The sequence below is a fragment of the Pimephales promelas genome, chromosome 6 (genome assembly GCF_988280905.1).
Source record: "Pimephales promelas chromosome 6, fPimPro1.hap1.1, whole genome shotgun sequence".
Lineage (NCBI taxonomy): Eukaryota > Metazoa > Chordata > Actinopteri > Cypriniformes > Leuciscidae > Pimephales > Pimephales promelas.
In genome coordinates, this window is record NC_142774.1 from 25,691,406 (window position 1) to 25,715,909 (window position 24,504).

At 39.0% G+C, this 24,504-nt stretch overlaps 1 protein-coding gene across 1 annotated transcript; it reads left to right on the forward strand.

Moving 5' to 3' along the window:
* Positions 1-291: 291 nt before the first annotated feature.
* Positions 292-23,858, forward strand: pdcd4a (programmed cell death 4a). Its single transcript, XM_039694227.2, has 12 exons — positions 292-499; positions 661-732; positions 8,494-8,793; positions 9,180-9,277; positions 15,111-15,224; positions 16,225-16,446; positions 16,612-16,709; positions 17,520-17,634; positions 19,498-19,605; positions 20,819-20,929; positions 22,878-23,017; positions 23,137-23,858. Exons 2-12 carry the CDS (start codon positions 687-689, stop codon positions 23,186-23,188), a joined length of 1,404 nt encoding a protein of 467 aa, XP_039550161.1. The 5' UTR covers positions 292-499; positions 661-686; the 3' UTR covers positions 23,189-23,858.
* The last annotated feature ends 646 nt before the right edge of the window (positions 23,859-24,504 follow it).

Here is a 24,504-nt window from a genome sequence, read left to right on the forward strand (position 1 = left end):
TCATTCCAGCCCATAGACTGTAAAAGTTCCAGCCCCTTCAGTCACTCCCATTACAAATCCAACTCATGAATATACATTTAGTAATGCTGACGTTGCTTTGTAGGCTTCCTGGAGCGTTGGACCAGTCGGACCAGTCGGGGACCAGTCACGTAACACATTTAATATTCATGATTCACAAGTCACGTTCATTCGTCCACTTTAGAACAGTCCTACTTGACGAAACACACGTTACGTAATTAATATGCATAAGGCTCACGCTACTCATGTGACGTGCTCTGACTGAGCTGTCTGAAGTTGAAAACACTGTCCATGTTATTGCTTCCTCTCTGCAACGTGCGTGCTGCACTTCTAATGCAAATTTTATTTGTTGACATTTTGACTGGAATTATTAAACAATATATTTGAACCCGAATCTTCTCATTTCCCTCAAGGATTGTGTACTCTACTACTAGCTACATTACTGCTAGATTTTAAGTGAGAAGCGAGCCTTCAGTTTAAGGTGAGGTTAAGCTCAATGCATTTATGACTGAAACTTAAATTAAAACGGTCAGATCAGGTATGGTCAGACACGATGTGTTTTGTTGTTGTTTATGTAATCACGGGATTTTGCACGTTTGATATTGATGTGGTTACTAACTTACTTGTTTCCGTGATCTGCAGGCTTAGGAGGACGGTAAACAAGCGTAATGGCGACTGAGATTGAAGCCTGGACCACTGCCACCCAAAACGATGGTACGAACATTAAACCAATGATTGCCTTTACAACTGCTCATTTATGTATTCAACCTGCGTTTAGCTAATCAATGCATAGGGTTGATCTTTTACGGTGTCGTTTTTGCAGACGACATAGGTTTAACTTTGCACTCATGTTCCACCATGTGCTCTGGCAGAAAGGCTTGTATGTGTGTGGTATGAACTTAATACTAAGATTTCACTGGTTGTTATTGTGAGCACATAAGCTAGACAACTCTTTTCATGCAAAACGTTTTGCGGATATGTATTTCTTTTTTATTTTTATTATTATTATCTGATACACATAATGTAGTCAGATACATGCAACATTATTTCCCCATATATTACATAAATTAACTATCGTTAATAATATGAACTAGCTACAACTTGGTACCAAAACAGTTAACCGCAAACGAGCTTTAGCATGTAAGATTGTCATATTGCTGCAAATTTTGCGTACGAACAAACCAATATGGAATGACCACTTGTGTCATTAAATACGTTTCTTTTCTAATTCCATCTATTTATATCTGATCTTGTATGCTATAAAAATCATTACTCTTCTTTGTTAGGGGAAATTTGCTACAATATTAAAACATACGCCCCCTTGCTGAAATACCCGGATGTTTTTGTTCTTGCCACAGGAGTTTGAATATTAATGTTTCATGATATGTTTTCGCGATTTTCTTTCAGAAATACAGCGTCCAGATCCGTGCTATGTGTGATCAAAAGCACGTGCCATGGTCTTTGTTTTTGATTGCGCACAGAACTTCGCTTAAATGGCTTCCATTCATTTATCTTATCTGATAAGCATAAAGCATTTAACCGACCAAATGTGGGTTCTTGTAATATTTGTATTGCTATATTGTGCGCAAACTAAATTTAAATAATACATTTTTTTAAAAGGTTTAGGAAATTTTTGACACACACACACACACACACACACACGCGCACACATTGACAGAGAGGGGGTAAAATCTTTCCGTGGCAGGGACAGCTGCCACCGAGACCTGTCACTCCACCCGTCACCGCTAGTGGCAGCTGTCACTCGACCTGCCAGTGCCACCGCTATATGCGCCTGTCACTCGACCTGCCACCGCTATATTCGCCTGTCACTCGACCTGCCACCGCTATATGCGCCTGTCACTCGACCTGCCACCGCTATATGCGCCTGTCTCTCGACCTGCCACCGCTATATTCGCCTGTCACCCGACCTGCCACCGCTATATTCGCCTGTCACTCGACCTGCCACCGCTATATTCGCCTGTCACCCGACCTGTCACCGCTATATTCGCCTGTCTCTCGACCTGTCATCGCTATATTCGCCTGTCACCCGACCTATCACGGCTATACGCGCCTATCCCGTGATCTGTCACGGCTATATGCGCCAGTCCCGCGACCTGTCACGGCTACGCGCCTGTCCCGAGTCTTGTCACGGCTATACGCGCCTGTCCCGCGATTTGTCCTGGCTATATTTTCCTGTCCCGCGACCTGTCACGGTTATATGCGTCAGTCCCGCGACCTGTCACGGCTATACGCGCCTGTCCCGACTCCCGCGACATGTCACGGTTATTTCCGCCAGTCCCGCGACCTTTCACGGCTATAGGCTATACGCGCATGTCCCGCGACCCGTCACGGCTTTATGCGCCTGTCTCTCGACCTATCACTGCTGTATACGCGCGTGTCCCGCGACCCGTCACGGCTATATAGCCTACGCGCCTCTTTGCATGGTTAAATAAATCTAGATATGGGCTAGTTAATATTCTATGCAGCCTATTCTACACAATATAGTAGTAGGCCTAATAATGATTATATTTAATATAGGCTATATGCTGTTTGAGAAATATTTCGGAAAAAAAGAAACTCCTTTTATTAGCCTATTATAATTAGCCTACTATTAATAATTAGCCTATTATTTGCGAATTTCCCCACTGTAAAATAAAATAAAAACAATCAGGCGAGCTATCATGATTTCTGGAGCGCGTCTCATAAATGAACTGAAACAAAAGCCTATCTAAAGCTTGAAATATGCAAATGTCCACTTTAAACGAATTAAGCAAATACCGATTAGCCTAGCCTATACAGTCCGAAAGGTGCATTTCTCTAAAGCGCAGAGAGATATGTTTAGCCCACACTATAAAACAGTTTATTTAAACAATAAAAATCCATCTTTATTTTTCAGACACATTAATTATGATTAGCCTATAAATCACCTATAAATCATCTGTTAAATCATTTGCCTTGTCCCCAAAAATGTGCCGCATGATTCAACCATGCCTCCTGTTTAGATGCGGGATGCATTGCATTGTTTTTAAAATCCTTTTTTTTTAAATGGATAATTTCTTGCATTTTCTAAAAAAAACTAGGCTACTTTTATCTTTAAAGTCCATTTTTAGAGGAAAAATCTCAGTAGGCTATACCAAGCGAAAAAAAATAAAATAAAATAATAATAGCACAGTTCAAAAACTGTAAAAGATTTGGTTATAAGTTATAAATAATTGTATGTTAAACATATTACTGTCTTCGGTGAACTCTAGTAATAAACGCAAATAATAAAGCTATCAAAATCCATTTAGCTACATAGGCTAGGCCTAGCCTAAGACGCTTTTATCCACACAAAAAAAGAACAGAGCAATTCGTCAAATGTCAGTCTAGACAATAATAATGGGCTAAGATTATAATAAACACAGGTTTTTGACGCATCCAAGTGTTTGTGGAGCGCGCATGCATGTCACTGAGTCGCAGCCGCAAACACTGGCATGTTCCTATCAACAGTGGAACAATTTCTAGCATTTCTGGTCATACAGAAAAAGTACTACATTAGCCTATAGGCTACATAATATTATTTGTAACTACTTTTATTTGTGTAAACTCACAATAACAAGAAAACGGTGTATTTGTAAAATAACAAGAACACGGTGTGTAAAAATAAAATAAAACAATCAGGCGCGTTTTTCTTTCATGATCTCCGGAGCGCGTCTCATAAATGAGCTGAAACAAAAGCATATCTAAAGCTTGAAATATCCACTTTTAAAGGAACAAATTCGAATCGAAAGCAATACCGTCTGATTATACAATCCGAAAGAGACATTTCTCTCTAAAGGTGCATCCGCTTCACAGCGGAGATGGAGATGTTTAGCCCGTCACTAGAAAACTGTTTATTTAAACAATAAAAATCCATCGTTATTTTTTTAGACACATTTATTATGATTAGCCTATAAATCACTTATAAATCATCTCTATATGGTTCCCGAGACATGCTCTTCTCATTTAGCACTGCGGGCAAAATATAGTTTTTTTTTCTAATTTTATTTTAGAAAGTAAAAAAAAAAATTCCATATTAATTTGCGAATATTTTAAATGTTTAATAAAGGCAAAAAGTCAATGTTATTTATATTTTGTGCACAAACACTTGGATATGCGTCAAAATCTTGTGTTTGTTTGTGATAATCTCAGTATTATTATTGTCTAACCTGTATTATGACTGACATTTGCCGAATTTCTTTGTTTCTTTTTTTTTTGATAAAAGCGTCTTATAAATATCTAAATATGTAGCCTAAATGTAATAATAATAGCCTAATTATTATTATTAGGCCTATTATTTGTGTTTATAACTTTAAATGAGTTCACTTAAGACAGGAATATGTTAATCATAAAACAATTTATGAATGTTTTATTTTTATAGGCCTATAACTTTGTGTTATATTTATTTATTTTTTGTATGTGAAGTCCTTTTAAAAACAATGCATCCCGCATCTAAATAGGAGGCCTGTTTGAAATTAATCATGCGGCACACTCTGGACGAGCCACAAATCCGTGAGTAGCCTACGGATTACAAACCCGTGAGTACGGATTGCGAAAGCGTGGGCACGGTTTATCAATTTAGGTAGGCTACAGATTGCAAAAACTGAGGGCACGGTTTACAAATCTGAGAGCACGGATTAGGAACTCGTGGGTACGGTGTATTAATTCGTGGGCACGAATTGTTAAACCGAGGGAACAGTAGAATTCGTGAGTAGGATACAGTTTATAAACTGAGGGGACGGATTGCAAAACCGTCACCTCGGATTGTTTTTTTTTTTTCCCCACAGGTGACTTCCCGGGCTCCGTAAATAATATTGCGTTCATATTAATTTTGGACTCATCTTATTTTTTTTATATAGGCTATGGTTTATTAATATGATTTGTACTGAGTTTGGTCTTTTAATATCACTGTCTTAGTGCACTGAGCACGAAGCGTTTTTTCACGTTAAGCGTTGAATGTCCTGAGGGACAGGCGCGTAGCCGTGACAGGTCGCGGGACAGGCGCGTATAGCAGGGACAGTTCGCGGGACATGCGCGTATAGCCGTGACAGGTCGCGGGACAGGCGCGTATATAGCAGGGACAGTTCGCGGGACAGGCGCGTATAGCCGTGACAGGACGCGGGATAGGCGCGTATAGCCTTGACAGTTCGCGGGACAAGCGCGTATGGCCGTGGCAGGACGCGGGACAGGCGCGTATAGCCATGACAGATCGTGGGACAGGCGCGTGGCCGTGGCAGGACGCGGGACAGGCGCGTATAGCCGTGACAGATCGTGGGACAGGCGCGTGGCCGTGGCAGGACGCGGGACAGGCGCGTATGGCCGTGGCAGGACGCGGGACAGGCGCGTATAGCCGTGACAGGACGCGAGACAGGCGCGTATAGCCATGACAGATCGTGGGACAGGCGCGTATGGCCGTGGCAGGACGCGGGACAGGCGCGTATAGCCGTGACAGATCGTGGGACAGGCGCGTATGGCCGTGGCAGGACGCGGGACAGGCGCGTATAGCCGTGACAGGTCGGGTGACAGGCGAATATACCGGTGACAGGTCGAGAGACAGGCGCTTATAGCGGTGGCAGGTCGGGTGACAGGCCAATATAGCAGTGACAGGTCGGGTGACAGGCGAATATAGCGGTGGCAGGTCGAGTGACAGGCGCATATAGCGGTGGCAGGTCGAGTGACAGGCGCATATAGCGGTGGCAGGTCGAGTGACAGGCGAATATAGCGGTGGCAGGTCGAGTGACAGGCGAATATAGCGGTGGCAGGTCGAGTGACAGGCGCATATAGCGGTGGCAGGTCGAGTGACAGGCGCATATAGCGGTGGCAGGTCGAGTGACAGGCGCATATAGCGGTGGCAGGTCGAGTGACAGGCGCATATAGCGGTGGCAGGTCGAGTGACAGGCGCATATAGCGGTGGCAGGTCGAGTGACAGCTGCCACTAGCGGTGACGGGTGGAGTGACAGGTCTCGGTGGCAGCTGTCCCTGCCACGGAAAGATTTTACCCTTACTGCATTGACATAAAATATTATTGAGCAATAATATGAATAATGATTGTAACACTGTAGCTCTTACAACTAATTTTAACAGGCATAATTAGGCATGAAAATAACTGAAGGATATATTCATTTGCTAAGCCTACTAAGTTGATTCATGTTCTTTTGGTTTCTCTGCCCAATATTTGTAAAAATTTAAATGTATTATTAAAGGGATAGTTCACTCAAAAATGAAAATTAAGTCATTAATTAGTAGTACTTGTAGGCCTGAGACGAGAGTTCAAGAGATTTGCACGACGCATGCGCGAGAACTGAACTGAAGTAGTTGAAGATCGCAATTCTTGTGCATGTGTCGTGGAAATTTCTTCAACTCTTGTCTCAGGCCTACAAGGAAGAAAAGGAATAGTCAAATAAAGTCGTTATTTTTGTTGTTGTTTTTTGCACAAAAATTATTCTCGTCGCTTGATAAACTTATACTTTAGCCACTGTTGTCACATGGAATATTTTTAAACATTTTCTTCATTGACTTTCTGGGCCGTCAAATTTCATTCCCTTAGGCAGCCTATGTAGCAGTGATCCACCTTTCAAATTTAATCAAAAATATTTTCATTTGTGTTCCGAAGACGAACGAAGGTCTTACGGGGTTGGTACAGCATGGGGGTGAGTGAAATGATGTCTTATATTAAAATAAACAGAAGTCTATAACACATACTTAGAGATACAAGAGCTCATTTTTATAACTTTCTTCTAATCGATGAGATTTTAATTTGATTAATAAAATGGCTTATACATCAGAGCATCTCTATTGGAAAGATACATGTATTATAAAAAAAAAATGTTTGCATGTTGAATGTGTGTATTTGTTCAGCTTGTAACAAACAAATGAGATAATTTTGACCCCATACTATGAAAACCTGCCAATTTTTGGATCCACAATCATACTGCATAATGTGTAATACACAGATTAGAAAGGCAAATTTGCACTACTGACTGGATGTGTTGTTGTAAACTGGGTCTAATGTACACCCCCAGAAGATGTCAGAGGTGAAAAAGCCATAGTTGTCAAAATAGATAAGACGTTTTCCTTTTATCATGTCATATTGTCCTTATTGACAGTTAAACTGCTGGTGGTTAAACACACCTCCTGTTCTCCTGCTTGCTTAGTACTTAATACAAAAACGACTCAACATTGTTGTTGAGCAATTTTTTTTGTGATGTTGTTTAAACCTCTGGTGGCCTAGTCAAAATTTTTACAGAACATAGCTACAAAATGTTGAAGTAAAACTTTTGATATGGCCCTGCTGTGCCCATTTTGCGTTGCTGTTCCTGGTGCTTTTTAACTGGTTTAAACACTGTAGTAACTACAGTGTGGCTTCTCGTCTGATTGTAGCTAGTATTTTAGGACGGGAGTATTTATTACCATGAAGGCCACTCCTACTCCTCCTTTCAAACACCCCCATCCACCCCTATGTAGACTGTACACTGCCATATGTAGTCAGGCTCGGCAAGAGCACCAGAGAGGCGTCAGAAAAAGCAAAGTCAGCTTTTCTGCTAACCTTCTGCTGCTGCTGCCCTGTTTATCTCTTCATTTGCTTGTCATTTTCTGTAGTCCATTGAAAGCAGAAAAAACACTTTTACACTGTAATGTTGTTTCAAACCTGTATGCGTGTTTATTTTGAGTCTTTCCCTTTAAAACAGGGTAGCAAATTGTTTGTCAAGATGTCTGTTTTTGGATGAACCTCAGCTCATATTTATTGCAGTTCTGAGATTAGCAAAGAGATTAGCTTTGTGACGTTGACTTGAAAGTGGACTCACTTTTTACCTTGTGTTCTGAAATATGTTTTTTTATACATTATGAGAAGTACTGCATTTCATGGGATATACTATCACGTTATAATTTGGATTTCCATAACACTTGCTCTGTTTGTGCATTGCATTGTTTAAAATCTGCTGCTCAGTAAATGACAATAATGTGTATAGTTTTTTCCCCCATTGTATTTTAAATGCCAAGATTGTGCAAGAATCTGAAATTCAGCAAATTAAACCTCTTGAATTAAGATGTTTGCATGCTTTTAGAGCTTAGAACTAGAACTTTTTTATGGTTTATCAGAGGTGAATTTGAGACATGACCAGGTGTGCAGGAAAGATAAACATTTCTGCATGATGAAATGAAAGCTGATTGATGATTAAACTGCTTAGGATGATGCATATATAATGTCACTTGAAAATGTAAATAGTCTTTTTTTTAGGCTTAAAGGAGTAGTAGTAAGGGCTTGTGTTTTTCAGGAGCTTTTACTTGCATTTAAAGTAGTTTATTAAAAAATAAAACCAACAATATTCATAGCCATTTGTGCTATTGCCACACAATGCCAAATTATATAAAAGTTTATACAAAAGTATAAACTAGATTAGTGCACCAAGCTAGGAGTATCTTAATAGTTGTCCATTGTGTCTGTGTCTGGTACAGGTGTGTTCTCACTTGAGAAAGAGCAGGATGGGGTGGATGGGACTTATGGCAGTGAGGATCTGAATGAGTTGGAGGTAAATGGGAACTGGACCCCTCAGGAAAAGGCCCTGCATGAGGCCAGACTGAAAGCTAAGGCTAAACGGCGCCTGCGTAAATCATCCTCCCGGGATTCCACTCGGGAATCACTTTCTGAATCGGTTTCTGGAGAGCTTTCTACCGATCCACACAGCCCCAAGGGTAAAAACGCTGTAAATGATCGAAAGTCACGGACTGGAAAAGGTCGCGGACTGCCCAAAAAAGGTGAGATTGTGAAATAAGAATTGTTGTCTAATTATTTGTTTTTTTCCAATATATCAATTAATTAAAGAATGATGGACACCAAATGTAGATGCAATACTAAACCACAGAGCAGGATCCATTTAGCCTCCAGTGGCACAATTTTCCTATTTTTTGATAGTAACTTTGTGTGGTATGACCAAAATCTTACATCACTGTTACAGTATTTATCATCATGACATATATATATTTAATGGATCCGATTCCAAACCCAAAAATATGGTAACGGGTATAAAAGTTGCCTCTTATGTTCTAGTTTCTATTGGATAAATGTTTTATATTTCAAATTCCTACCTTTTGCGTTTTTGGCTATCTTATAACTGTTTTATTCTTATTGCTCCTATGAATAGGTGGAGCAGGTGGTAAAGGTGTGTGGGGAGCAGCGGGTATGGTATATGAGGTGGAGGAACCTGACGCAAAAGACCCCAACTATGATGAATCTGCACAGGTAAGAGTACACCTACTGTTAACCTTTGCATTCTATACATGAAGAATACTAGTACACTTTACAAAATATTCCTTTTTTTTATGGGCATTGAATGTATACATTAACAGTACCAGTCAACACCTGGACCCAGATATGCTGTTTATTTGTCAGCAAATGTCTGCCAAATGCAAGTAGTTTGTCCAAATTTATAATACGCATATAAAAGTAGGCAAAAAGTACTTGGATTATCTACTATTACTTCCGACAAGGTTCTGAAGTGTGTATTTTCTGGAAACTTTGCTATCACCTGAGGCCATGGTACTGGATTTGTGAATGGCAGTGAAGTGACGCAACTAGACGTGCCGGTATTCGGTAATGTGATAAATTGTGGTAATGAATATGCACGATATTGTTATCAAGGGGACTTAAAAATACTTTGAAAAATAATAGATCTAAATTTAGATTTTTAGAACGCACATTAGCTTATTTTCCATCAACCGCTTAAAGGGATACTCCACCGTTTTAATGTCATATTAAACTGTTATTCCCTTAACTAAGAGAAGTTGATGCATACCTTTCTCGTCTCATTGCGTGTGCTCAATCGCTGTGGCGCGCGAGACACTTTGATAGCACTTAAGCGACCAATAACCTCCACGTTTTCCCTATTTAAATACAGTTACATCAGTAGCGTAACTTGACCAAGAATGGTGACACAAAATAAAACGTTGCACTTTTTTAAGCGTGTAAAGTGTATAACTACAATGTATGGCGGAATAACACAGCAAGTGATTGGGAGCACTTCGACTCGGCGCATATATTTCTATGGACTCGGCACAGTAGGGCTGGGCGATATGGCCAAAAAATCATATCTCGATATTTTTTGGTCAAATGGCGATATACGATATATATCTCGGTACTTTCTACGTTTTCTATTTAGATAAAGAAAATCTTTATATTTAAAAAAAAAATATATATATATATATTCACATTCGGCCCAATGATACCCTACAAACAATGTTGATATTGAAGGATATGGAAACAAATATAATATAGGATATGCAATATATTATGTGCAAAAAGCTTTTGTTTTTATATTGACTAAAAGCTAAACTCAAAATGAAAATAAAAACAAAAACAAAAGCACAAACTAATTATATTAGCCTGCATTTGATTACCCCATTATAATCACTTTCACTTTCATTAAAAATATATACTTGTAGGTTTAAAATTCCACATATGGCACATTTATTTTCTCCAACAACAAATATTTTAGCAATATGTTTATTTTAGTCAGAATTATTGCGTACTACGTAGTACTATTCACGCGCATGCGCGCGCCGGCGCTCGTTCAAGGAAGCATAAATTTTAGCGGAGATTCACTTGCAGAAGCTCGTCCTCTTCTGACATGGACATATTTGTTGTGAAATGGACATATTTGCTTTACTTTCTAACATTTACAGATGGAGAATATACCTGTGAAATGTAAGTTGAGCACTGAGGAAAGCACCACATCTCAAACGCATTAAACAGCGCAAGTATATCTGTCAGTCAGCAACAGTGTCTGTCAGAGCATTTGACAGGGCGGCAAGCTGCCTTAAACTTGCTAACTATATCAAAGTGATTTTGACGCAATTAATATAAGCTTGTGTCATGTTTAGGACAAATTGTACTACGTAGCCTTGCTACTTTCACTGCAGCAGCTCACACTGCAACCTCCGCTATTTTTCAGATGTGCTCTTATCAAACTACTGTATCGATATAAACGGTATTGCCTCATTCCATATCGTTTCAAAAAATATAACGATACATCGTACATACTCGATATATCGCCCAGCCCTACGGCACAGTAATATCATCATTCTGGAGAGGGAGAGGATATTTCACGAGTGATGATATTACTACGCCGAGTCGAAGTGCTCCCAAGCACTTGCTGTGGTATTCCGCCATACATTATGAAAAAACGGTGGAGTATCCCTTTAAAAAACACTGCGTACGTATATGCTGCGCAAAATGTGTGCGCACTCTGTTGTAAACAATCTCCACTTGTATAAGCATTGTGTGCATGCAATACAGTGCACACACTAGTCTAATGTAAACAATCCACACATGGAGAAGAAGCATAGAGGAAGGAGGAACGCTGCCAACGATTTATCCCCCTTCTAAAAGCAGGGCTGCCAACACACATTGACCGTGAGACTCACACAATTGACACTTTTCCTGAATATTATAACCCCAACTTTTATCTGTGTGCTGCACATTTTACGGAGAACAGCTTCCAGAAACTAAGAGAGTACAATGCAGTCTACGCACAAAAGCTTCTCCTGAAATGGAGCAGTTCTCACTTTGTCGGATATGTTGTCTATTGTTTGTGGATTACAACTTGCAAGTATGTCTTATTATTTCTTGTTGCGATTTCTATCAACAGTTCCAATAAGTTTTATGTTGTTGCTACAATGTAAGCAAAGGGCGAAGCTTTAGCTCCACTCGCCTGCTAGCCAACATTAGCCATATTGTTAACTGTAGCTTTTGTAAGCTCTTGCTTTTGTAAGGCTGTTCACCACCCCTTAGGAAAATTAACGATGGTTTTGTGATCGATAACTGTTTGTATTGCCATAGTTGTCCAACAAGTATCATGATTAAACTATATAGACGAAATACTCACTCACATGGTAAAGTAAACAGCCTTTAATGAACTGGGCAAAATCATTAAAACCATTTAAAAGTAGATATACACTTTTGGCAACACAGCCTTCTTCAGGACTGCTCCATAATTTTTAGATCTAATCAATATTTATATCGGAGTCGAGCAGCTCGTGGTCATGATAAGGGCGTGGCATTTCCCGAACATGCACTTAGTGGTGCCAATCACAACAATGGGCCAGCCAACCAATTGCAGCACATTTCGTATTTAAGAAGGAGGGGCTTCATTGAAACAGGAAATAATCACCATGTTCATGCCAGACTGGGGAAAGGTGCTGGAATAATGTAAAATGTGAAAAATACTGTTTTTTTTTTTTTAACAATCAAGCATGAAAGCATATTAACACCCCAAAAACAAAATAAAGTCTTTGTAAAAGGGCGTAATAGGACCCCTTTAATGGTCGTGAAGTACGTTTTAAACCAAATGTAGCACCTGATATACAGTTTGTGGTTTCAGACACGGCTCATGTATACAGAGCCCAAATCAATTATGGTGACGTCAATAACATCATTCCTGTGTCATGAGATGACCACCAATGAGGTTTGATATTTTGTTGAATGGCGTGAGTGCGAGTAAGTGACAGAATGACATTTTTTGTTGAACCCATAGTTTAAAGAGCCCCTATCATAGCATTTGAAATGTTCCTAATTTTTTTAGGGGTTCCCAAAAACAGTCAAACGTGCATGCAAGGATAAAAAACACTTTATTTGTCTTATAATATGCATTTATTTTTAACTGATTTGTTCAACGACTCCCATATGATTCGTTCGACGATTCATTTTCCCTAACACCTCCTTTGAGTGATGCAAATCTGTGGCGATTGGTCAAATTACCCAGTCAGTTGTTATTGGTAAACCATAGACAGAGACTGTCGGCAACGGAACGCCCATAACCAGGATTATAGCTTGTCAAGTGTTGAAAATTGTATAAAGTGTTTGAACAAATGTGTTAGAAAAAGTGCACTTTCCACACGGTCCCTTACTCGCGTCTCCATCAAGAGTGAGCTTTGATTGATTAATACTTTATTTATCCTGAGGGAAATTCAGGTATCCAGTAACGTACAAAACATACATAAAAATATACATACATTAAAACCTATTAAAATAAAACAATTAAAATAAAATTAAAAATACAATTACCCTATAACAACCATAGCCACAGTAAGCAGTGCAAAGACAGTAAATAGTGCTAATGGAGTGCAGATGCAGGTAGACCATACAAATACAGATGGAAGTACAAGAAGTACAGATTGGGGTAGAAAAATTGTCCAATTATCTATTATCCTCCCTGTTGTACAGTCTGATGGCCAGTGGGACAAAAGAGTTTTTAAGTCTGTTGATGGAGCTGGGCTGAGACAGCAGTCTACCACTGAACACACTCCTCTGCCCGATGAAGGTGTTGTACATAGGGTGGTTGGCATTGTCCAGTATGGACAGCTTGTCCAGGGTCCTTTTTTCTGCCACTATTGCCAGAGAGTCCAGCTCTGAGCCTATTACTAAGCCAGCTCTCCTTACCAGTCTGTCCAGTTGACTGGCGTCTCTCTTCTTGCTGTTTCCTCCCCAACAAACTACAGCATAAAAGAGGACGCTGGCCACCACAGACTGGTAGAACATCAGCAGGAGTTTATTACAGATGTTAAAAGACCTCAGCCTTCTCAAGAAGTACATACGACTCTGCCCTTTCCTGAGCAGGGTGTCCATATTTGCTGTCCATTCCAGCTTGTCATCCATTTGCAGCCCCAGATATTTGTGAGTCCTAACCACCTCCACATTAAGCCCATCGATGGACACAGGCTGTAGATGTGGTTTCTTCCTTCTGAAGTCCACCGCTATCTCCTTTGTCTTGGAGGGGTTCAGCTGTAGATGGTTGATCCTGCACCACCTCACGAAGTCCGCAACCAGGCTCCTGTACTCCCCCTCCTGTCCATCCTTTATACAGCCAACTATCGCAGTATCATCGGAGTATTTCTGTACATGGCAGAGCCCGGAGTTGTATTGAAAGTCAGATGTGTACAAAGTGAAGAGGACAGGAGAGAGCATGGTCTCCTGTGGCACTCCCGTACTACTGACCACAGTGTCAGATTTCCAGCCCTTCAGTCTGACGCACTGTGGTCTGTCCATGAGGTAGTCCGTAATCCACGTCACCAGTTTCCGTGTAACATGTAACACCAGTATCCATATAATTCCTGGCGAAACTCACATTGCGGCGGCTTTTGAGGAGCAGTGCATATTATATAGAGCGAAGTCATATTTGGTTAAGTCGTTTAGGAGGTAATTGCCATATTTTCAATGACTGTCTGGTGAATATCAAAAACAAAACTAATTTTACCCCGCTTAGAAGCTGTGCGGAGTGTACACAACACAATATAACTATATTGTGCATGCTACAGAAAACATAACAGCAAACATTATGAATATTATTTACAGATTGTGATTCGGAGGAGGACGAACCTGATCCATATACAATGGATTGCAAATATTACTCGTTGCAAATATGAACTCTGACCACTGATTCTTCACGTGCTCGTCCCTGGACAATGGAAACAAGTGGCTGAACTTTCTTTGCAATATAGAACACAGCGTCTTCTCGACATGATGCGATCAAGCTGAAGTATTTGAATGTTTTCTAGAGTCTGTTCACGCAGTTGTTGGGAGCAGCCAATGACCTCTCTACGTCACGATGTAACAGCTAATGACTCGTTTCAAAAACAATTCATTTCATAGACACTTTTAAAAGACAATTACTTTATATACGGTGCACTTTCAGATATAAATCTTTGCAGGATGTTTTCATTCCCTTAGAGCTATATTCCACACTACATGAACAGTCATTTTCAAAAATCCATGATAGGTGCTCTTTAAGAATCAGTGTTGCTCTTGTTCAGTTGGGTGGAATGTGAGGTAAAGGGGTTCTGGCAGCCCTGCTGGTAATCATGCTGTTTGAATACTGCTGTTATCTTAATCAGTGCACTGTATCACCCAAGTGCTGAACAAACAGATGGACTTCAGCAATAACGGTTTACTGGAGAGATCTACTAGGGAAAATAAAAGATGAAAACACCTTTTTTAATGATTTAGTATTTGTTTAATTGATTTGTTATCCTTTTATGTTAAAGTTGTTTTTTCTAGTGTCAGACTCTCGTTTGTTTATCAGGGAGACACAGTATATGCTACAGTAGTACCGGAGCTGGACGAGAGAGAACTCGAGAAGACCATCAACCCCATTGTGCAGGAGTACTTTGAGCATGGAGACACCAAAGAGGTGGAGGTGAGCTATAGCTTAAAACAAAGCCAGATGCCAAATAACAGAAACTTTGTTTCAGATTAGTAGCTAAACATTACATTCCCATTCATTGAATACCATTAGAGTAGTGCTTCTCATCCAGGAAGCTGGTGCCTTAAAAAAAGATGAAAAATATTTATAATTCACCCCGTTCACTCTAATGATGTTAATCAAAAATGTTTTGTCTTTTTATTTGGCCTCTAAATATATATATTTTTTGTTTTAGACATTTTCTACGATAATGTGTGCAAACTCCTCTCCTGGTTGTACTTTGATATGTTTTTGAGCTTACACACAGAATTCATTTGTTTATCTGTTAATTCAGGGGTGCAAAACACAATCAGGTCCACACAGTCCTGTAGAATTTAGTTTCAAACCTGCTCCAACACACATACCTGGGCTGCATCCGTAAAGCACACTAATCTCTTAGGATGTCTGGAATCCTGAAATTTAATTTATAGAACTAGGACTGTCGGGCCTTTAAATATTGAAGTCAAAAAAGTTTAAAAACCACTGCATTAGACAATCATATTTGGTCTGATATACAGTATTCTAATTACTCCTCAGAATGTAAACTAGTTAAATGAATATTTCACCGAAAAATTATCCCACAACTTACTCCCCCCTCAAGCCATCCTATGACTTTCTTCTTTCAGCCAAACACAATCAGAGTTATATTAAATAATATCCTGGCTCTTCCCTTCTTTGTAATTGCATTGAATAGTGCCCGGTTTCAAGCTCCAAAAAGCACATCCATCATAAAAGTAATCCATATGACTCGAGTGGGTTAATAAATGCCTTCTGTAGCGAAACGATGGGTTTTATAAAACTGCCAACGACCATACATAATCACAAGAGAGTATATTATGGGATCATTTTCGTTTTTGGGTGAACCTTTCCTTTAATTCGCCTCCCAGCAATTTTCTACTGTCTTTGTAAGTTGTTGATCTAAACTTTTATTTTTGCTTCTTCCTTTGTCTGGTAGATGCTTCTCAAAGAGCTGAACTTGGGCCATCACAGATATGAGTTCTCTTCTCTGGCTGTTTCTCTGTCTCTGGAAGGCAAGGCCAGCCAAAGAGAGCTCACATCACGTCTTCTCTCAGACTTATCTGGAAAGGTGCTCTCTGAAAGGGACATGTCACGTGCGTTTGACAAAATACTTAAAGAACTGCCAGACCTCATCCTGGATACACCGGAGGCCCCACAGGTTAGGGAAAAATGTCATATGACAATGAAAAATTCCATAAAAAGGACAATATTATTAAAAGTTCAATCAAGTTTTTTTTTTTAATTATTATTTATTCATCCACATGTCATTCCAAACCTGTATGAGCACATTCTTTATAATACCTGGTTCCTTTCTTTTCTTCAGATGCTAGGTCAATTTATTGCACGGGCCATTGCTGACCACGCTTTACCCATGAGTTTCCTTGACTGTTACAAAGGCAAGGTGGATTGTGACCATGCCAGGTGAGCTTGATGTGACGGTCTTGGTTATTTGGGTAATTTGCTTGGATTTTCACCTGGCAGTCATGTGTCCAGATTATGAATAAGTATTCTGTTACTCAGTACATGAACCTAAATTTTATGCGGAACCTTTGCATCACATACCAAATTGTAATTAATGTGAAAAGTGTTGAATGCAGCACTTAGAATTGCGAGGTGCTTTATTTTTAGTTAAATTCAGGGAGTCACGATGATAGTAGAATTTTGGGTCAGAGAGTGGTATTTGGTGTGGGAATTTACCACCTGCCACCAGCCAAATGTGATTACAGTGGCAAAAAGATTCGCCTTATCACTACGTAATTGTGGTGACTACCTCTGATTGGCCTGTGATGAAAAATGCTTTTGCTTTGTAAAAATGAAGCATACTTCTAGAGGTAGCATTTCATTATCTTGTAGCACAGATGGAAAGAACCATATCCCAATAAGAGTGAACCCACAAGCAGCCTAATTGGCTAGAGGTACTAGTCGACTAGTCACTCAAGCAGTTTGCACCTTCCTAATAGGGATTTATGAATGGTGTCTATTTGAATTAACAAGTTAAAATGGCTACTATTAGAAGAACTAAAGTGGTAAAATGTGCTCTAATCAGTCATTGTGGCTTGTGGGCAATGAAGGTAATTTCCCACCCTACATGCCATGGGGCCCTTGATTGAATATGCACTTTTATCTAATATGTGAAATCATTCTTTTTGTTCTTATTTTCTGTATTATCTGCTTCTGACCCACTGATATAATGCTCCCATGTTTGTGTGTTCATGCCTTCATTACTGTTAGAGCTGCACTGGACAGAGCATCAGTTCTGCTCTCCATGAAGAGGGAAATCATGCGGCTTGATAATGTGTGGGGAGTTGGTGGCGGCCAGAGGCCTGTCAAACATCTCATCAAAGAGGTAAAGCGAGGCAGTATGTATTTCAAATCCCTCCATCATTACCGATGATGGTACTAATGTAGGCCTATCCTATGATCAGCCAATCTTTAATTCAAGTGCTTTTAAACAATTCAAGCGCAATAGGCTTTTATCACTCTTCCCCGTTCGAATAGCGGGGGAAAAAACATCTGCTCCAGCCTGTATCAATGGCTGTGCCCATAGCATGGGATTGGTTTGTTTTTGTAAAATTCAGCACATATACCTCTTCTAAAGACACCAGCCTCAGTTTACAATCATTAATTGAATATTGTGAAACAAAGAAAAAATTTGTCATAATATTCCGAAGCATAGTTTGTGATTTAAAGGGGAGCATGCAAGCCATACTGTATGTGTGAGCGCTATACTTTTACTAACGGGCATTTCTTCATAAATATAACAATTTTTGATAAATGCATTATGCATAATTATATATGGCATTATGCATTGTAGAACTTTATGTGGGCCTACTACACATTTAGGAACAGATATTGGGTTCTGCCCAAAGTCAAGCAACATAAAAGTATCGTAAAATTAACAAGTAACGTGAAAAGTTACTTTCCATATGGGGCAACTAAGTAAAGTAACGGATTACTTTTGTTTAAAGAAGTAACAAGTAGCATCAAACATCTATTTGGTCCTTTCTGTGCGTCTTAGTCCAAGGATCATCGCTGCCGATTTTGGACAAAATTTGCAGTAGGAGTTGACGAAAACTTTAAAATGACAGTCAAGCAAAATTCCCCTTTGGCTAAGCCACGCCCTAGAATGTAGATTGACCAATCACAGCCCAGCCAAGAACGAGCTCCCACAGAGGTCCGACACTTTTCCACAGCGCTCCATTGACTTTCAACACAGGCGTCTCATATTTTTGGTCTCGGCAGGCTATTACCGTCGTAGTTTTATCCAAAATATGGTTAAACGTTGTGCCTCGGGCATTTGTAACAGAGATACGCGTTTCCCTGAGAGGTTTGAGGGGGGTGTCCGTTTTTTCCCTTCCCAAAACCGAAGTAAAATCCTGACAGTGACAAGTGTCGTCTTTGGATTAAACTGTGTGGACGTCCTCAGTCAGCAGATAAACAAGCACATCTTTTTTTACTGTGAGTGTGAAGTTAGACCGTTTTATAATGTTTTAGGTTATGATTTCGGTTCTCATACCGGTTGTTGATACGCTAGCACACGCTGCTAATAAATACAACGTTATACTCGTGTAGTCCGTTTGCTTTGTAATAACGATTATAGAAGTGAATAGAGACCTACCCAGCTTTGCATGAACAGTGTTGCTCCCTGATATTGTTAGTCCCAGCCTCTGTCTCGATTAGTAGGAAATGCGGTGGTTCATTTTTTGACTGTGACCGGTAACGTTATGCTTTTGCCTCTATTTTGGATGCCTTGTTGTTTCTTGCGTTTCACCTGTATGTCTTGAATATAGCCTTCGAACGCATATTGCAGCCCCTTTTGCCTACTTCTATCGGACACTTTATTTACTGCTTTTAGTGCTTTATAAAAGTTTGATAGCATTTCAGCAGGAAGAGCTGTTACAGCATAAGCCACGCAGAGCGCAGATGAAGTTTGACGGATGTAGCAACAGTAACTAAGGGGGGCGGAGCTTAGCCAAAGGTGAATTAAGGAAAATTATAAATAGAATATTGTTGGAATTAGTATAACCCATGAAATATAGAACAAAGAAAAGAAAACAAAGTTTTAGTAAAAACACTATCTCTTGAAGGCTAGGTGTTTCTTCAAACTTCTTGGGCACAAAACCCACATGTAAATGAAGAAACTCAAATTTTGTTCCACATCCTGCACCTTATTTGCTGTTTATATATTATGTTGCTGTTTGTTTTACAGATGAACCTGCTGCTAAAGGAGTACCTGGTGTCAGGTGTGCTCTCTGAGGCTGAGCACTGTCTGCGAGATCTAGAAGTGCCACACTTTCATCATGAACTGGTCTATGAGGTATGGATGAACATTTCGTGAAATAGTAAAATATTTAAAATAGTGTAAAATTAAAATATTTTAATACGTAAAATAGTGTCATCATTGTCATATATGACAATATATAAAAATGACTATATACAGTTGTGCTCAAAAGTTGACATACCCATTGCAGAATCTTCAAAATGCAAATTATAAAAAAAAAAAAAAGAAATCATACAAAATGCATTTTTTTTTTTATTTAGTACTTTCCGAAATAAGATATTTAACATAAAAGATGTTTACATAAAGTCCATGAGACAAAAAATAAATAAATAGCTGAATTTATAAAAACTACCCTTTTCAAAAGTGTACGTGCCCCTGATTCTTAATACTGTGTCTTTACCTGGATGATCCACAACTTTTTTGTTTTGTTTTGTGATGGTTTTTTGAGTTCCTCGTTTGTCCTGAGCAGTTAAACTAACCAATGTTCTTCAGAAAATCCCTCAGGTCCTGCAAATTCTTCAGTTTTCCAGTATCTTTTGCATATTTGAACCCTTTCCAGCGGTGACTGTATGATTTTGAGATCTTTTCACATTGAGGGACAATTGAGGGACTCAAACAAACTATTTAAATATGTTCAAACATTCCTTATATATTTTTCCTTTAGCACTGTCCTTTGGAGACAACAAAAGATAATTTTAAATGAGTATTTAAATTAATTAATACAATCTACCTTGATCTTCAAACGCAAAAAGTTTTCATCCCTGGCCCTTAATCCATCATGTTTCCTTCCGGAGCATTAGTGAATATATTTAACATAAAAGATTATGTTAAATATAACATAATCTTTTGTTCACTAATGCTCCAGAAATGTTCACTAAATGTTCACTAATGCTCCAGAAGGAAACATGATGGATTAAGGGCCAGGGATGAAAACTTTTTGCGCTTGAAGATCAAGGTAGATTGTATTAATTAATTTAAATACGCATTTAAAATTATCTTCTGTTGCCTCCAAAGGACAGTGCTAAAGGAAAAATATATATATACCGGTATTTAAACAAAATAAGAAAAATTGTTATCTTCATCTTGTTCAAAAGCTTTAATTTAACATCTCTAAATGCATTGTGTTTACTTCTGTAAAATATCTTATTCAGGACATTACTAAATAAAAAATGACATGCATTTTGTATGATTCCTCTCATTCCTCTTCATTTTGATTTCTCTCACCTGTTTTTCTGTCTGGTTGATATAGGCTGTGATTATGGTACTAGAGTCTACAGGTGACACAGCCATACAGATGATGGTCAAACTCCTCAAGGTGTTGTGGCAAACTGGCCTAATCACTCTGGACCAGATGAACAGGGTTTGTACAAACTTAACATCTTTTTTCTTTTTTTTTCTTTTTTAAAGCTATTGTGCAGCTGGGTGATATACTGGTACCAATTAGCTAAAACTGCCTGAACATTCTACCATTATTCTTCTAGTAATTTCAGATCCTAATGATTGTTTACTATAGTTATTTTTTTAATTATTAGCCAACAGATGGTACTATTTATAATGGCATAGAACCATTGACATAACATGGAAACACGTCTTTTGAGATTCTGAGAAAATTAGTTTTTTTCCACATACAATATGTGCAATGGCACATGTATGTGCTAGAGACAGCTGTGTTCTGCTTGCTGACAGTTACACACGCACACACACAAAACCTTTAAACGAGTATATAAACTTGCATATGGTTTTTCATGGTCCAAACCAAATTAAACGGCAATCGCGGACTTCTCTGCACAGGATATGCACGATTTCACCTGCTGGTATTCCAAATGCTCTAAAAAGGCATCATTTATGCCATTTGAAATTGTTACAAATTACTTTGTATGTTTTAAAGCAATATTTAATAATGAACTTAACATACAATTTTTTTTTTATTTGAGAATATGTGTTTTTGTTTATATAATAAAAAAAGTATCGTTGTGGAATTGAATTGTGATTACTAAAATTGGAATCATAATTGGATAGTGAGGTGCCCAAAGTTTCCCATGATTCAATACGATAGTGGATGGTGACTTATTCCAAGTTTTTTTTCCTGTCATCACTAAATTTGGGTTTGTTAATCTTTAGATCATGGTTGTGTTCAAAACTGTTTGCTTTTGTGACGTCAGTAGAAGTTTCTCAGCGAAGCTTGTTTGTCAACTTGTATTGATTTCCAAGTTGACCTGGTCATTTGAAGGTTGCAGCTTCAAACCCTGCAGAGGAACGTCTGAGCCATTATCATTGTGCTTGTGAGCAAGGGACATAAACCCACATAGTAGTCACAAAGTAGTCTTTATTTATTAATTTTCCGTATTTTTAATAATCTGGCATTAAACTTGTTACAGTTTTAATAGTTTAGCTTTATCTGACTTTCAAGTCAATAATTCACCTTTGGCTAAGCCACGCCCTAGAATGTAGATTGACCAATCACAGCCCAGCCAAGAACGAGCTCCCACAGAGGTCCGACACTTTTTCACAGCGCTCCATTGACTTTCAACACAGACGTCTCATATTTTTGGTCTCGGCAGGCTATTACCGTCAAAGTTTTATCCAAAATATGGTTAAACGTTATGCCTCGGGCATTTGCAACACAGATACGCGTTTCCCAGAGAGGTTGGAGGGGAGTGTCCGTTTTTCCCTTCCCAAAACCGAAGTAAAATCCTGACAGTGACAAGTGTCGTATAATGTTTTAGATTATGATTTCGGTCCTCATACCGGTTGTTGATACGCTAGCACACGCTGCTAATAAATACAACGTTATACTCGTGTAGTCCGTTTGCTTTGTAATAACGATTATAGAAGTGAATAGAGACCTACCCAGCTTTGCATGAACAGTGTTGCTCCCTGATATTGTTAGTCCCAGACTCCGTCTCGATTAGTAGGAAATGCGGTGGTTCATTTTTTGACTGTGACCGGTATTGTTATGCTTTTGCCTCTATTTGGATGCCTTGTTGTTTCTGTATGTCTTGAATATAGCCTTCAAACGCATATTGCAGCCCCTTTTGCCTACTTCTATCGGACACTTTATTTGCTGCTTTTTAAAAGTTTGATAGCATTTCAGCAGGAAGAGCTGTTACAGCATAAGCCACGCAGAGCGCAGATGAAGTTTGACGGATGTAGCAACAGTAACTAAGGGGGGCGGGGCTTAGTCAAAGGTGAATTGAATTCCAAAAAATTCAACAATTTGGATCTGACCAGGTTAAATATGGAATTGCTCCAACATTTTTCATCAAGTTGTTTGTGAGAGAATTAATGGGTTTGCATGTTATACACAGGGCTTCCAGCGTGTTTACGATGAGCTGCCAGAGATTAACCTGGATGTGCCTCATGCACACTCCATTATGGAAACCTTTGTGGACCTTTGTTACCAGGAGTCAGTCATCACTAAGCAGCTGAGGGATTTCTGTCCAACCAGGTCAGAGACTTGTCTTCCCTATTTATCGATGTTGTAAATTTGTTAATGTCTGACACTTGATGTTAATTCTCATCCTGTGAACACTAGCATTATAACAAATGTATTCCTGTGGCCAACAGGGGGCGTAAGCGCTTTGTGAGTGAGGGCGACGGAGGGATCGTGAAAAGCTAGAATAATCAGGAGAGCTCCGCAGGACCCTGATGCTGAGCAGGCTGGGATCTCCTGCACTTCCCTGGGAGTCTGTCCTCACTGTCTTCATTGCTCATCTTCCGAGTAGACAGAAATATTCAGCCTCAGAAATGATATCATGTCGAAGAGTGACAACTGAGAAATGCTGTTCTCTCCTCTATTACAGGCTTTGTTTCATTTGTTTGTGAATTTATGTGTGTTTGTATGCAGCTTAAATGCTGCAGGGAAAAAACGAAGTGAGGGGAAATCAGCCACTTCAGATGGCCATGAAATACAGTTTGGGTTGAGGGATTAATTTTGCTTTATCTTTTTTAGCTTAAGTTGTTTTTCTGTTTTTGTTCACAAGTGTTCACTTGTTAGTGTTCACAGTGTTCTCCCAATTATTGCAATTTAATGCATAAAATATGAAGTACTTAGAATAAGGTATTAAAAGAATGTGCTATTCAACAGAAGTGCTTAATCTAACTGTTGGGCCAAAATACAACATTTTCTGAAGTGATCGGGGTCACTTCTAATTGTTTTCATTTGATTGCATGTTTATATTCAAATTTGTCTTAGTGCATAAAGAAACCATACGTTTACAGATTCACAAGGATCTGGGAAATTTTTGGTTAGCTGCATACAGACTTTTTTTTTGTTTCTATTTTTTTTCTCAATGCTTATTCATGGTTTATGTCAAATGCATGTCAAGAAATCCTAACTTTAATGTTTCTGGCTAGTGTTGACATCTTTGTATGTTTTAGCTGCCAGGAAATGGAGGAGAGAGAGACCATCATCACCTCTCAGTCAGGCTGATGCCTGTGAGATTTTTGTCTCCCATCTTTATAGCATCCTAAAGTTTTGTACCCCTGTTTGATGAAGTTCAGAACATCCATTTTCATTTTTAGTCCTTGTATTTATTTGGACAAAGAGAAGCCAGCTGAGACAACTAATGGTAATATCTATCATTTTTGAAGTGGTAAACTTTCCAGCAATGAATACTTGGTGTCAGCTATAATGGGTGAACTATGATGGGTGGACTTTTTATTTCTTTGTTATGCGATCAGTCTTTGTGTCTGCTTGTTCATGGGACACTTTTTCCAAAGCAAAAACATTATTTTTGTCAACCAGCAGTTCCAGAGTTCCAGCATTGAAGACACTAATTATTTCAATAAAAATTCATAATGCTCACATTCCTGTTTCTTTGTGATAGTTGAATTTTTTGATACTGAATTGTCACCTTTCGTGTGTACTTCAGCAGTGCTCACACATTTTAGGTAATTACTTTTAAGCTGATTACTTTTGACCTAATTTATTTA

Coding starts and splice junctions, on each gene's coding strand:
- pdcd4a (XM_039694227.2), top strand. CDS start 687: ATGGCGACTGAGATTGAAGCCTGGACCACTGCCACCCAAAACGATG. Junction 8,794..9,179: donor TCGCGGACTGCCCAAAAAAG/GTGAGATTGTGA, acceptor TCCTATGAATAG/GTGGAGCAGGTGGTAAAGGT. Junction 19,606..20,818: donor ATCATGAACTGGTCTATGAG/GTATGGATGAAC, acceptor TGGTTGATATAG/GCTGTGATTATGGTACTAGA.